The sequence below is a fragment of the Lepidochelys olivacea genome (assembly GCF_965140295.1).
Source record: "Lepidochelys olivacea isolate rLepOli2 genome assembly, chromosome: 1".
NCBI classification, from domain to species: domain Eukaryota; kingdom Metazoa; phylum Chordata; order Testudines; family Cheloniidae; genus Lepidochelys; species Lepidochelys olivacea.
In genome coordinates, this window is record NC_140411.1 from 242,970,622 (window position 1) to 242,985,071 (window position 14,450).

Consider the following 14,450-nt stretch of genomic DNA (forward strand, 5'->3'; position numbering starts at 1 on the left):
AAGGGTGAAAAAGGTCTCAGGCTTCTGCTGCAAGAAAATTCACATTGCACATTTTAGGACTTGGGCTCTTTAGGCCCTGGCAGTCCACTAGGCCATCTCTGTGACACCTGTATCCTTCTGGACTAGTGTAAAATGTCCTCTCTTCTTGCTCTTTTGTCAGATTTCTTTTGGAGTTCAATATTTGTGACTTCTGGCCCTCAGACAACTTGGCAGATGGTAAGTATGCAGGAATACAGCTACCCCACAGCACACAAATGTTACAGCACCACTGGAGGAAGGAGTTACACGGAGAAATTTTGCACAGTGCCAAGGCAACACTCGCACATGGGCACCAGGAATTTAGTCTCCGGGTCCTATTACCACCATGTTCAAGACCTGCTGAAGCTCCAAAGCTGAAAAGCACTCAGAATGAAGTTCGTGACTCAGTGTCCCAGTGCCTGGGGCTATGGTGACTTTACAGCAGCTTAATATCACATGAAGCGGTAGAATGGTTTCTTCTCCCCTGGTATCCCGATAAGTTTTCCCCACATTGGACCAACTGAATATATGAAAGTCAGCTGTGGTGAATATTCGGTTGAAAGACTCCCTCAGGTTCTATGGAATTCTATAGCCAACATATAGTTCTCCATTAAATGATACAGGATGGTTTTAAAAACCTATAATTTGTCATTTCCTACTACCTTCTATATCTGTATCTATCAGTCAAGACAACGAAAACAGAACATTGCAGAATAGTTGAGCACAATGCCTCATTAGGAGCTGGAAGGATCCGTATGAATTAGGCTGTATTGTAATATGAAATCCTCACTAGTTATTCATAGGGTCTGATTCCTGTACTATTCATCATCACTTCCTTCTCTGCTTTCTTTCATTTTCCCCTCGCTCCATCCATGACCTCCCCATGTGACTTCATACATTCACTGTGCTGCCATCTTGTGTGACTGTCGTGTGAACCCATCTTCATTATGTGACTCGGATAGCCAAGTCCGTCTTCCATCATTGTAAGTAGACTGAACAATTTGAGTTTCCTAGGAATGGAAAGGGGAGGTTCACAAAGCATTTAGTCAGAAGCCTTAAGATGGGAAGGGGCAAGGAAATCAATCCTCTTGGGTTTTTTCCTTCAACGGTCCTGAATTTGCAGTGAGGTTTCAGAGCAATGGAGGCTGTGGTGCCTAACAGCAGGTCTTTGCACTGCCGATGGATGGTGATAGAGGTGTTGTTATTTGTTCCATTTGTTGAGCTGCCAATATGGACTAGGTCTCTGAGAAGTCAATAAATGGAGGAAAATACTAATCTCTTTAGTGATTGGCTGACCAGACAAAGCCTAGCCAATTATTACTACAATACAGATGGATCCGTGGCCTCTTCTAATATCAGCAAGTATGAAGGGGCCTTTGACTAACTAGACCTTGTAGGGCACTTGGAGACCAAGCTGTCACTATGTCTCTCTTTCCAGGAGCTATGCAGGAAATGAACAAATGATAAGCCACTCCTTCATATAAAATAAACCACACTGTTTTATATACTTCAAATATTAACAGGCAACATAGGTTTTTCTTCCACAACATCTTGTCTTAACTCCGCCTCACTAATAGTGCTATGGTAATGCCAAAATAGTTAAAATCAATACACCCCCCAACTGGGGACTCAGTTGAACCAGTCTAAAAGTACCTTATACTGGTATAGCTTTTTCTCGTTCACTATGGGAATAGCTGTACTGATACAAGGTACTGCTATAAGAGCATCCATGGTAGGGGAGTTCTACCACTTGAACTATATGAGTACAGTTAAAAACAGTGTGTGATAAGGCCTAGTATTACTTTATCAATGTAACCATAGAGTAATATCTCAAACATTTCTCCTGCTACACTGGTTTTTCTGCACCACCTAGTGGCTTTAAGTATCACTACACTTCATTTTTGTCAGCAACTTTGCCTTTTTTTTGGCACCGTCCACATTTTTCTTTCAATCCATTTCTCTGGGCAGGTCTACACTTATCGGTAGATTGGCATTGCTGCAATCGATGCAGTGAGTGTCAATTTAGCAGGTCTGGTGAAGACATGCTAAACTGTGGGAGAGCACTCTTCCATTGATTTGTGTACTCCACCTCCCCGAGAAGCATAAAGGAAGTCAATGGGAGATGCTCTCCCGTCAACATAGCACAGTATAGCCACCGCAGTAATGGATTTAACTACATTGACTTCAGTTACGTGAATAACGTAACTGAAGTTGCGTAAGTTTGATCGATTTACCATGGTAATGTAGACCAGCCCTCAGTCTCTCCGTTGCCCAGTCCTCATTTCTGACTTCATCTCTTTTTGCCATTGCAGCTCACAAGCATAAGAAACATGATATGCTACAGCCATGCGACACAGAATACCCTGTCTTCGTGTACGAGAGCACCATCAAAGAAACCAATGGACTGATAGAGTGCGGAGACTGTCAAAAGTAAGAAATAAGTCTCCCCTTTTATTTCAGGACTTTACCTGTAGACCTCCATTCCTTCCTCTGGTTCATCCCAGCTCATTGATACCACCTGAAACTCACTGAAAGAGAATGACAATATTTTAGAACAATCCCCTGATACACTGTGCCTGTTTGTCGCCAGCATTTTTAAAGTACCTCACACGCAGGGTGACCAGATGTCCCAATTCTATAGGGACAGTCCCGATTTTGGGGTCTTTTTCTTATATAGGCTCCGATTACCCCCCCACCCCGTCCCAATTTTTCACATTTGCTGTCTGGTCACCCTACTCACACAATCAATGGAACTCCCTGGTCACACTGTGTATCAGCAGAGGTAGACAGAGAAATCTGTCAGAACCCCTGGTTTTAAAATAAAACACGAAAACAGAATCTCCTATTAATACCAAGAGCTGGTTGGGAAATAGGCAAAAATGCACACACAAAAATCAGTCAGTCATTTTCATTCCACAGATTAAAGAGAGGAACAATTTTTTGTTTATTCAAAATTTTTTTCAAACATTTACTGTTTAGAAAGCATTTATTTTCAATAGTTTTTAGTTTTCCTTTTTCTCCCTATTTTCATTTGTTCCCCCCCCCTTCCATTTTTCCACAGAAAAAAGGGGGCAGGGAAAAAGAGAAGAAATAAAGGAAAAATTATAAACCAAAAAAGGCAAAAAGTGGGTAAATTTCTTGCTTTCCAACTTCATCAAAAAACATGGAAAATTAAAAAAAAATTGTGAAAGTTTCTGATTTTGAATAAGTCATTTTTCAACAACTAAAATGTGATCAGCTCTTAATAACCCTTACATTATTAAAGCTGAAAATGATAAAATTAGATTATTTTTTACCCTTTATGCTGGTGAGTTTCACATTTTCATTTATAGTCAGCTTGCCTTTCGGGTTGCCAAGCACTAGCCTAATGCTGCAGTCTTTGCCACCCACACACTGCAGGGAGATATTTAAATCCATTTTTTAACACTTCTCTTGATTTTAGGCTTTGTAAAAATCTAATTTTTCACAGAACCCAAGTGTGGACTCTAAACTAATCTAACAGATGCCCTGGGTAACTATAGACCAGTTAGCCTGATATCAGTCCCAGGCAAAACAATGGAAAAACTGTCATGGGATTCTGTTGATAAAGAACACCATGTATATAATTAATGCTAGTTAACATGGTTGAAACCTGATTTAATTCTTTGAGGAGACTACAAGTTTGGTTGATAACGGTCACTGCGTAGATATAGTAGACTTTTGCAAGACATTTGACTTAGTATCACATGACATTCTGATTTAAAAATTAGCTCTATACAGTATCGATAGAGCACATATTAAATGGATTAAGAAGTGGCTAACTGACAGATCTCAAAAAGAAAAGGAGTACTTGTGGCACCTTAGAGACTAACAAATTTATTTGAGCATAAGCTTTTGTAAGCTACAGCTCACTTCATCGGATGCACGAAAGCTTATGCTCAAATAAATTTGTTAGTGTCTAAGGTGCCACAAGTCCTCCTTTTCTTTTTTCGGATACAGACTAACACGGCTGCTACTCTGAAAGATATCAAAAAGTAACCCTAAATGGGGGAATCATCAAAGAAAGGGGGAGGGTGGTGTTTCTTGTGAGGTTCCACAGGGATCAATGCTAGACCCAATGCTATTCACCATTTTTAATCAATGATCTGGAAGTAAATATAAAATCACTGCTGATGAAACTTGCAGGTGACCCAGACTGGCAAATAACGATAAGACAGTGCAGTCATGCAGAGCCATCTGGACCACTTGGTAACCTGGGCCCATTCAAACAAGAGGCTTTTTAATATGGACAAATGCAAAGTTGTATATCTAGGGCCAAGCCATGCAGGCCATGACTACAGATTGGACTATATGCTAGAAAGCAGTGACTGAAAAAGTTTAGGGAGTCCCAGTGGACAAGCAACTAAAGGGGAACTCCCAACGCAATCCTGTGCGGAAAAGGGCTAATGTGAGCCTTGGATGTACAAACAGGGGAGTAGTGAGGAGGAGGAGTAGAGAGGTGATTTTTACCTCTGTATACTGCATTAGTCAGACTGATACTAAAATACTGTGTACAGGTCTGGTGTCCTTTGAAAAGTAGTTTGCATAATTTGAGACGATGTAGAAACGAGCCACCAAAATTATTCAAGGGCTGGAGAAAATGCCTTACAGTGAGCGCTGTAAAGAGCTCTAGCTGTTTAGATTCTCAAAAAGAAGAAAAGGAGTACTTGTGGCACCTTAGAGACTAACCAATTTATTTGAGCATGAGCTTTCGTGAGCTACAGCTCACTTCATCGGATGCATACCGTGGAAAATGCAGCAGACTTTATATATACACAGAGAATAAATTGGTTAGTCTCTAAGGTGCCACAAGTACTCCTTTTCTTTTTGCGAATACAGACTAACACGGCTGTTACTCTGAAACCTGTCAAAAAGAAGAGTGAGAGGTGATCTGATTACAGAATACAAGAACCTTTATGGGGAGAAAATAGTGGGTACTAATTATAGGGTTCTTTAGTGGAGAAAGGCATAATAAAATTAAGAACCAATGAATGGAAGCTGTGGCCAAACAAGTTCAGATTAGAAATAAGGCAGGTATTTTTGATAGCGTGGGTGATTAGCTCTTGGAACAAACTATCAAGAGAAGTGAATGGATTCTCCAGCTCTTGATGTCCTCATAGCAAGACTGGATGCCTTTCTGGAAGATGTGCTTTAGCCAAACATACCACCAGTTATTGGGCTCAATACAGGGGTTTCTGGGTGAAGTTTAAAGGACTGTGATATATAGGAGGGGCAGACTAGATGATCTAATAGTCCCTTACAATCTATAAACCTCTGAATTGTGCAGACTGGGAAGTACATATGGGGCTAGAGTGGAGCTATGTTTATTAGAATGAACTTTTAGAGGTAAATTGTGAGTTCGCCACTAGGAATTGAGGATAGGTCACTATTCCCTTCCCCAGCTTCTGCTTCCTCCTGCCAGTAACAAATCAAGCTATCATCCCCAGCACAGCTCTACTGAGGGTAGGTATAAAAGCGGGGAGTGTGAGCTTTCTGGACCCAAGGGCCAGGTAGCCTGCACACAGGGGTGAAAGTAACTGAGGCCACTTACTGGTACAGCGCGGGGCGGCTCTGGCCCCCAGAAGGGACACGGCCCCTGGTGGAAGGGGTGGGGCTGGGGGTCAGCATCCCCCAGCCAGCCCTTCCAGACCGCCTGGCCCATGCCACCCAGGGCTCCCATGTTGATTTAAAGGGCCCGGGGCTCCGGACACCGCTGCTGCAGTAGCAGCAGCAGCATCTGGAGCCCTGGGCCCTTTTAAATCGCCGGCCCCAGGGCAGCTGCTCCCTTTGCCCGCTCCTCCCTCCCCTCCCCACCCATCAGCAGCCGGGGCGGGGGGCAAAAGGGGAAGGGACGTTAAAGCACTGCAGGGTCCTTTGCCGCGGAAGCGCTTTAACATTAAAGCACTGCCCCTTTTGCCCCCCCCCCCGTCAACAGCCCTGCTGGTACGGACCCTACGGCAGGGCCGCCGGCAGGGGGAAGAGGCAGCGACAAGGGAGGCAAGAGAAGCAGAGACGTTAAAACACTGGTGTGGCAGCGCTTTACTGTGGGCTGGGTATGGGCCGGGGCGGGTTCTTACCGGCAGGCGGTAGCGGCCCGTACCGACTCGCTTTCACCCCTGCCTGCACAGGAGCATAAGGCAGCATGGGTGCTGCATTCTGATTCTCCCTTACACTCACCCAGCCGCCTACACGTACATTAGAAGCTGCCCACAGAAACTGCAAGGTGGGGGACGTAATATCTTTTATTGGCCCAACTTCTGTTGCTGAGAGAGACAAGCTTTCGCGCCACGCAGAGCTCGTCTTCAGGTCTGGGAAAGGCACTTAGAGCATCATAGCACAAGGCAAGGTGGGACAGATTGTTTAGCTGAAGTAGTTAGCACATACTCTAAGGGACCATTCAAGGTAGATTTCAGAGTAGCAGCCGTGTTAGTCTGTATCTGTACAAAGAACAGGAGGACTTGTGGCACCTTAGAGATTAACCAATTTATTTGAGCATAAGCTTTCGTGAGCTACAGCTCACTTCATCGGATGCATGAAGTGAGCTGTAGCTCACGAAAGCTTATGCTCAAATAAATTGGTTAGTCTGTAAGGTGCCACAAGTACTCCTATTCAAGGTAGAGTGGCCCATTCATACCTCTCCAGTCATAGGACAAAAAGAGGGGGGTTAGACAATTACAGATGGTTGTAATAAGCCATAAATCCAGTGTCTGTTCACGCTGTGATTTTTAATGTTTAATAGAGTTATGAATTTAAGCTCCCAGGCTCAGCTTTTGAAAGTGTTGTGAAGGTTTCTTTTGAGGATGGGGACTTAGAGTGATCGCTCTGTGAAGCGTTCACCTACAGGTGATAGGGTATTTTTGTCTTATATTGTTTTCCTGAGTGAATTCAGTCAAAAGTGTCGTGATTATCTGTTTTCACGCACGTAGTTGTTACTGGGGCATTTAGTGCACTGGATGAGGTACACCACATGTTGTGATAGGCATGCGGAGGATCCATGGATCGTGAAAGGTGTGTTGTGTTGATCATTGTAGAAGTGGAAATATGTCTGTAGGTTTTACATGTTGTTCTGGCAGGGCCTGGTGCTGCTTTGAGTTGGTGTGTCCTGGTCTGTGGGGAGCTTGCTTCCAAGGATGAAAAAATGCAGACATTCTTACTTTGCCATCATCGCTACACAGCACCTTCTTCCGTTCAACGTTTACAGATTACAGAATACCCAGTCCCCTCAAAATCCCAGCAGAGGGCAGTAGAGCACTGCAGTTCACACTTGTTTTAGCTGACTTTGTAGATCAGGGGTCCGCAACCTTTCAAAAGTGGTGGGCTGAGTCTTCATTTATTCACTTTAATTTAAGGTTTCACGTGCCCGTAATACATTTTAATATTTTTAGAAGGTCTTTCTCTCTCTCTCTCTCTAAAAGTCTATATATTATATAACTAAACTATTGTGGTATGTAAAATAAACAAGGTTTTCAAAATGTTTAAGAAGCTTCATTTAAAATTAAATTAAAATGTTGATCTTATGCTGCCGGCTGGCTCAGCCCGCTGCCGCTCAGGGGTTCTATCCGCCAGCTCCTGCTAGCTGGGATCGCGGCTGCTAGACCTGCTCAGCCTGCTGCTGGTCTGGGGTCCCGACCCTGCGTACATACAGTGGGTACCTACCTTCTCCCTGGTTCTGGCTATTCTCTTCCTCTCTCTCTGCACTGAGCTGAGGGTGGGAGTGCACAGAGCACAGGGCTGGGGGTGAAGGAGCAGGCTGGGGGTTGGGGTACAGGGTCGGGCCAGGAGCTAGAATGAGGGAGGGGGCTCAGGGTTGGGGCAGGAGGTTTGGGTGTGGAGAGCTTACCTGGGCAGCTCCCATTTGGTGGGAGGGGTGCAGGTGGGAATGTGGGTGGGGAGGGGGTGCAGGAGCTCCTGTTTGGTGCTCAGGGTGGGGGGTGCAAGAGTCAGGGCTGGGGGCCTGTGAGGGGGTGCAGGTGTCAGGGCATGGGGTGTGGGGGGCCTGGGTATGTGTGGGGGTGCCAGAGTCAGGGCTGGGGTCGTGGGGGGGGCGTGAAGGAGTCAAGCAGAGGGCTGGATGTGTGTGACGGGGCTACAGGGCTCAGGGTAGAGGGCTGGGGGTGTGGGCTGGGGTCGTGGGGTGCTCATGGCAGGGGACTGGAGGGGGTATGCCCCGCTTCCACCACCCCCTTCTCCAAGGCCCTGCCCCTGCTTCTTCTCTGCCTCCGCTGGGAGCAGCAAGCACACTGACCCCGCTCCTCCCCCACCCCTTTGCAAGGGCCATCAGCTGATCTGCTGGCATGGAGGGACTGAGAGGAGGAGGAGGAGGAGGAGGAGGAGGGGCAGAAACCCAGCACAGGGCGGGAAGAGGCAGGGGAGCCGGCAGGACCAAGCTTCTGCCCCCTGCCCCCGTGGGAGGGGGTGGGAGGTAGAGAAGAGCAGGCCGGGCGGGGCAGGATTTTTAATGGCACGCTGCTGCTGCCCCGGCATTAAAAATGGGCTCGCGTGCAGTCTTTGCCACACGTGCCATAGGTTGCCGACCCCTGTTTTAGGCACACTGCCTTTGGGTGTCATCACCAGAGCTGAAAGAAGAAGGGGAGGGCGGGGGGGAGGTTAGGAACTGAACTGAAAAATCTGGCTGGATTCTAACCAAAACCATTTAAAAAAAATTTTTTTTGTCAAACTTGAAAAAAATCAAAAATTTGTTTCAAATCAAACAAAATATTTTCGGTCAATTTTAAATGAAGTTTTTCAGTTTTTCTATTTAGTGTAGCCCGTTTTGGGTGTTTATTACGTCTCCCCATGTTTGGGGGGTGGCTTTTAAATAAAGATATTGGCAAATCTGCATCTGAAATGTTATGAAACAAAAAGGCAAAAGTCTTCAAAACAAAAATTTGACATAAAACGCGTTGAATATTTTGGGCCGGAGGAGGGGGGGTTGAATGCAGCTTCTCAAAAATTCATAAATAGATTCAGAGGACCAAAAATGCATTTTTCAATGAAAAAAAATCTATTCATCAAAAGAATTTCACCCAGCTCCAGTCATACATAACCTAGCAAAATACAGGAGTTTGTTGCACCCAGGTGTGGGGCTGGGATTGCAGGGAATGTTCAGAGTTGTTCCCACACCAGGAGTGTGCATTAGAGAAAGGGCTAGGAGTTGTAAAGCCTGAGGACTCACCGAGGGATGGTGAGTACTACTGGCTATGTACAGTAAGGATGTATAAGGTTGTGTCTCACCCATACATAGCTACAGCATCATGCAGATAGTTTTCTGACTACACTTATACGCAGCTATAAAATGGGGTGGGGACACTTGTAATTACAAAGTGACGCTTCAGATTCTAATGGCACAAAACATCACGCAGCCACATTATGTGAATGTGCTGTTTTGTATTATGGTGTTTCTATTTTTCTCAACCAAGTTTCTGCAACCTAAGCAAATTCTTACCTTTATAGGACAATATATAACACACACAAATGTGTGTGTATTTGTCTAGTTTGGATTTTTTTAAATTCAAATAGGTTTGGCATTATCTGAAGATAAAAAGGTACCTTAATTTCGTCAACTTTGAACCTCACCTCTCCTTGCCCCGCATTCTCTCTGTTCACTGTTCCTCTCCCTTCCCTGTCCTTTCCCTCCTGCTGTCTCTTTCCCATTCTCTCTTCTCCTTGTATTCCTTGCCCATGGACATCATCAGCAGGTGCTGCAGTTTCCCTATCTTTTATTCTAATCGCCTGCATTGGGGTGGGTGGGCTTATAGTTTCTCTCTCTCCCTCCTACAGGATGTTTGTAGCACAGCAGATTGCCAACAGTAACCTCCTGCTCCTGGTTACAGATGCTGCCTGTGACTGCAGCATCTTCCCACCTGTCCTCCTGGAAGTGAAAGAAGTCAAATATATCCTTCTATCACAGTGTGTTAGACTCTGCAGCCCTTTCTGCTGTTCTCCCACTGCACCAATTAGTCGGGGGGTGGAAGATCGGTTCCTGTAAAATAGCATGGGGGAGGAGAAAAGAGGAAAGGGCAGAGAGGTATGCTCCATTTGTGATGCAGCAGGATGCGAGTGTGGGTACAACAGGCAGGCATGGTGGAGGGAGCAGGGAGACAGAGCAGGCAAGTTAGAGATGTGATTGAAAACGAAAATCTTCCCTTTTAGCCACCCAAGAAATCTAACCCCATTTAGAGCCTGGTGTTGAAAAGTGGCCTCCATTGTGATGAGCAGAGTGCTGTGCCAACCATTCACTGCAATGCAGGGGCTCCTGTATAGATATCTATGCTTGCTCCCTGCCCCACATACCCACGTGGGAAGGGAGCAGCAGCTCAGTGGGGACTCCAGCACTGTGGAGTAGCCCAAGCAGGGGTATACATGGATCCTCACACACCCTCACTTCCCTACACATACATGAGGACTCATGACTGAGCTGTAACTTGTTAAAAATACAAAAGTCCGTCCCATTCTGTTACTGCCCCTTATAAATAACCTGTTACTTACCCTTCAAGCAGAAGCTGGACCCAACTCTCCCCTTGTGAACTGGCCTCAATTGGCTATTACCTATTTGTATAAGCTACAGAGGGAGGGCATTTTGCAGACTATGCTGGGATTCTAGGGAATGCACTCACTGATCCACCAGCCCTTCTAGGGTCAGCAGCTTATTTAAATACACTAGAAAACCTAATCTGGGAACTTCTGAAACACAGGGAGAACAGCTGTAATGCTTTGTTTTTATACAGCACTAGCAGATGACCTCAAAATGGCTCACAAACACCAACAGACTAAAGTGGCCCAGCACCTCTGAGAGGCAGGGAAGTATTGTTATCCACACTGGGGAAACTGAGGGACAAAAACACTGATTTGCCCACTCACACACAGGAAGCCTGTGGTTGAGGCAGGAGTCAAAATTTTATCACCCTGCCCCAAGGCAATGCTTTAACCACAAAATTATCCTGCCGCCCTCTGCTACAGAATATACAAAAAATTTTAACAAAGATCTCTGGGAACCTCAGTGAACGGACGCATGACTTTCCATTTGCCAGCCCTTGAGAGTGCTGGGGAGGGCATAGAAGCTACGAACGTGTCAGACACTTCCATAGAGACCAGTTAACTCTGTGCCTGGTATCACCCGCTAGCTCCCTCATCAGGCTCAAATACAGCTGAATAGGAAAAGCAATGACTAGTTGGCATGATTTGTGATGTTAAAGAATAGTCATGGTAGAGGTGGGGGAAGAACCAAAGGGTTAGGATAATAGGGGGAGGAAAGAGACAGACATGATTGTGGTGGGAGAACAGACGTCTGAGAACAGTGGCCCAGTTATTCTGAGTTCAGGTAAGTCACCTACAGCAGGTGTTCTTTAATTCAGTCCTGCAGGATCATGCCCCTTCCTTATTAACTGGTCACATTAAGCTTTCGGTCCCTATTATCCTGTCACCCCATGAGGTAAAGTAGCTAAGCATTTCTGCCTTCTCCCCAGCCTCTGTTCTGTGCACTCCCTCCCCAGCACAGAGACAAGCTGTGCTTTCTTTTTACAGTCTTTTTCTTCCATACCACAGCTTATTTCTTTATACAGCCTTGGAGACTAGTCCTCCCACATTGTGAGTTTGTTTCTATCCCGTCTTATCCTCTCTCCGTCTGAATTCCTAGGGCCCTTGGACACAGCTCTAAGATTCAGTCATAGCCTCACGCGGCTGTGTGAGGGACCTCACAGTCTTTTGTCTGTGCTGCTTTTGTCCCGTTCTAAATGCTACTGTTGGTCTTAATGGCAATAAACATAACGCTTCGGTGAAGTGCGACAGGATGCGCTCCCAGAAAGTGAGACGGCGGCCAGATACCTGCCACGCATTCCATCCAGAGGTACAGTAGGGACCATGGGGCGTTGCAGCTAGGGATGGGGGTGTCTTGTGTTCGGTCTCATTCACACCACTACACCTACTGCATAGGCTCAGAAATGCCCAAGAGCTTGTGATTATGTTCATCCTATAGTGGTTTTCCAGCAAAGAGGACACTTAATTAAGGTGATCACCTTTTCAAAAATGCAAAACTGCCCCCTCCGCAATTCCCGGCCAATGGGAGCTGCAGAGGCAGCACTCAGGGCTGGGACAGCATGCAGAGCCTCCCTGGCCACCCCTACATCTAGGAGCCTGAGGGATATGCCAGCTGCTTCGGGGGAGCTGCATGAAGCCAGGCAGGGAGCCTGCCAGCCCTGCACCAACCAGACTTTTAGCAGCCCAGTCAGCAGTGCTGACCGGAGCCACCAGGGTCCTCTTTCAAGTGGGTGTGCCAGTAAAAAAAAAAAAAAAAATGGACATCTGGCAACCCTACTGGCAGAGGCCTTTGTTTTTAAACCATAAGATCCTAGGTCCCTACACCACACGAGTGTGTTTTAGCAAATGGCCAATCCTGTACATATGCAGCCTGCCATGGACCCAAGAGACTTTGCTACCTCAGCCTACTGCACCTAAAGGCAGGAAGTGCAGATCCTTGCACTAGTAAACAGCTGTGCACGAATCCCTCAAAGCCTGTAAACTGGTGCATGGAGCTGGCTGCATGCAAGGGGCCTCAGTGGGGCTGCACTGGCAGTAAGTCCATGCAGGCTTTAGGAACCTGAATCCCAGCACCGCTGCCATGGGGTGTGGATCCTACAGCACTCAGAGGCTGGGGGAGCAATTTCTGGCACTGGTGCAGGGGTCTTTGAGAGCTCTAAGAGAGGTTTTAGGACAGTTGGTTTTCCAGCTGTCTACATGAATGTGTGACATGCTCTTGGAAGGTCCCCCAGCCTGAAGGCATGAGGCCCTTACTCTTGACCTGTCCCTTCCTCTCTGCTCAGTGTGATATTGACCAAGGCAGTGAATACTGTGGGACATTGCGCTGGCTGCAGCCTCCACCCCCTTCATTCCATAAGCTCCTGAGCATCCTGGCAGTGGGATGAATCATTTTACTTGCCCTCTTGTAACCCTAGAAATAGATTTGCTGATCTTGTGCCTCCTCCTCATTTGTTCTCAGGAGAACGCTCAGGACTGCGGTGGAGCTGCTGAGATCTCAGCCTCGCTGACATTACTCCTTCTAGCGCTGGTGACCTTTGCCGTCCTCCTGCGGTGACAGAGTCTACCACTATCCTTACAGTTCGCAGAAATGGTGGATAATACAAGGGAGTCCATTACTTCCCAGGGACATTCTTAGAGCCAGAGTTGGAACTGTAGGAGGGGAGGAGCCCACAATGTAGGCACTTTGAGACTTCCTGTGGACTTGTGGGGACAAGGCATTAGAGACCCCTCACATATTGGCCTGTCTCTCTGACAAAAGGCGTATAGTTCAGTTTTGTGTTTACAATGGAAGCTATTTCTTCCAAAAGAACTTGCAGCTTGAGTCCTGGCCACCAGGGCTGAGGATCAAATGGGATTAACTGTCTATGCAATAAACACTGGATTGGCTATTCCCAGCTCTGGAGACATTACCTGACAGATCAGAGGAGCTCATGAGGGATGTGAAGGCTCCAGGAACATCTGATACCATCTTCCTGTGGCTGGTTCTGCCCCCTTCTGGCGTGGCACCTCACTTACACTTGCCTCTGCTGGTGATGGAGTCCATGCAGATGCAGTGGGGATTTCACCAGTGCTATCCACTACGTAGCAGAGCTCTCCATAATGTAATCTGCCTGGCTGCACCAAACCAGGCTGATTTACTACTGCGTAGGATGGTTTGAACTGGGCACACATTGCCCTTCAGGAACAGCTGGGGTTTAGATATGGAATTTTATTTACTGAACATATTGCTCACTGGGATCAAGGATTTTCAGCACCTTGGATTCCTGGTGGTTATGGGGCACGGGGAAAGTCAGTGAAGAACAGAGTTAGGTATAAACTGCAGGGCAGGGCAGGGCAGCAGTAAGGAAAAATACCTCAGTGAGGCTCTGCATAAGGAGGTGGTTCCCCAACATAGGGAGGTTCCTAGAGACCAGATTCCCCACATCAATGTCATACAATTCGTAACCTGGAGTGCACTATCTTAAAAGGAGATCTGAGCCGAAGAAACAGCACAACTTGGCTAGTTATACTTATTTCAGCAGAAACTGCCATAGAGCTTTGGTCCCCAGAACTGACTTCTCTTAAAAAGTGATTGAGCATCTTGGAAATTCTAACAAGCCTGCATACAAAAGGAAAAGGCACCTGTCTGTTAAAAACAAAATGAAATAGCCCCTCCAGTCGTAGGACCTACGTACAAAAAGAAGAAAGGAGAGAAGAAGAAGAGGAAGTGGGGTTTGTGCTGCAGTCTGCTTTCTCTGCAGAAGCAGCTAAGAACGAAACACTCGGAGCTCTGCTGTCCTAATCAGTTGCTGAGGCCACAGGCTGGGCTAGAGACAGTGGCAGTCCCCCACTAATGATTCTGGTTGCTCCCAGCTGCCAGGCCATGTTTTCAGGAATTA

General features: G+C 46.5%; 1 protein-coding gene across 1 annotated transcript in view; it reads left to right on the plus strand.

The window, feature by feature from the left end:
- Positions 1-14,450, plus strand: part of CACNA2D4 (calcium voltage-gated channel auxiliary subunit alpha2delta 4) — a gene marked incomplete at its 5' end in the record, with an annotated part of 165,562 nt that extends 151,112 nt beyond the window's left edge. Inside the window, 6 exons of the mRNA XM_084613531.1 lie at positions 161-216; positions 981-1,001; positions 2,331-2,448; positions 9,817-9,947; positions 11,799-11,881; positions 13,031-14,450. Of these exons, the coding sequence (XP_084469657.1) occupies positions 161-216; positions 981-1,001; positions 2,331-2,448; positions 9,817-9,947; positions 11,799-11,881; positions 13,031-13,126 (505 nt within the window). The 3' untranslated portion in view covers positions 13,127-14,450. The remainder of the gene's footprint in view (positions 1-160; positions 217-980; positions 1,002-2,330; positions 2,449-9,816; positions 9,948-11,798; positions 11,882-13,030) is intronic.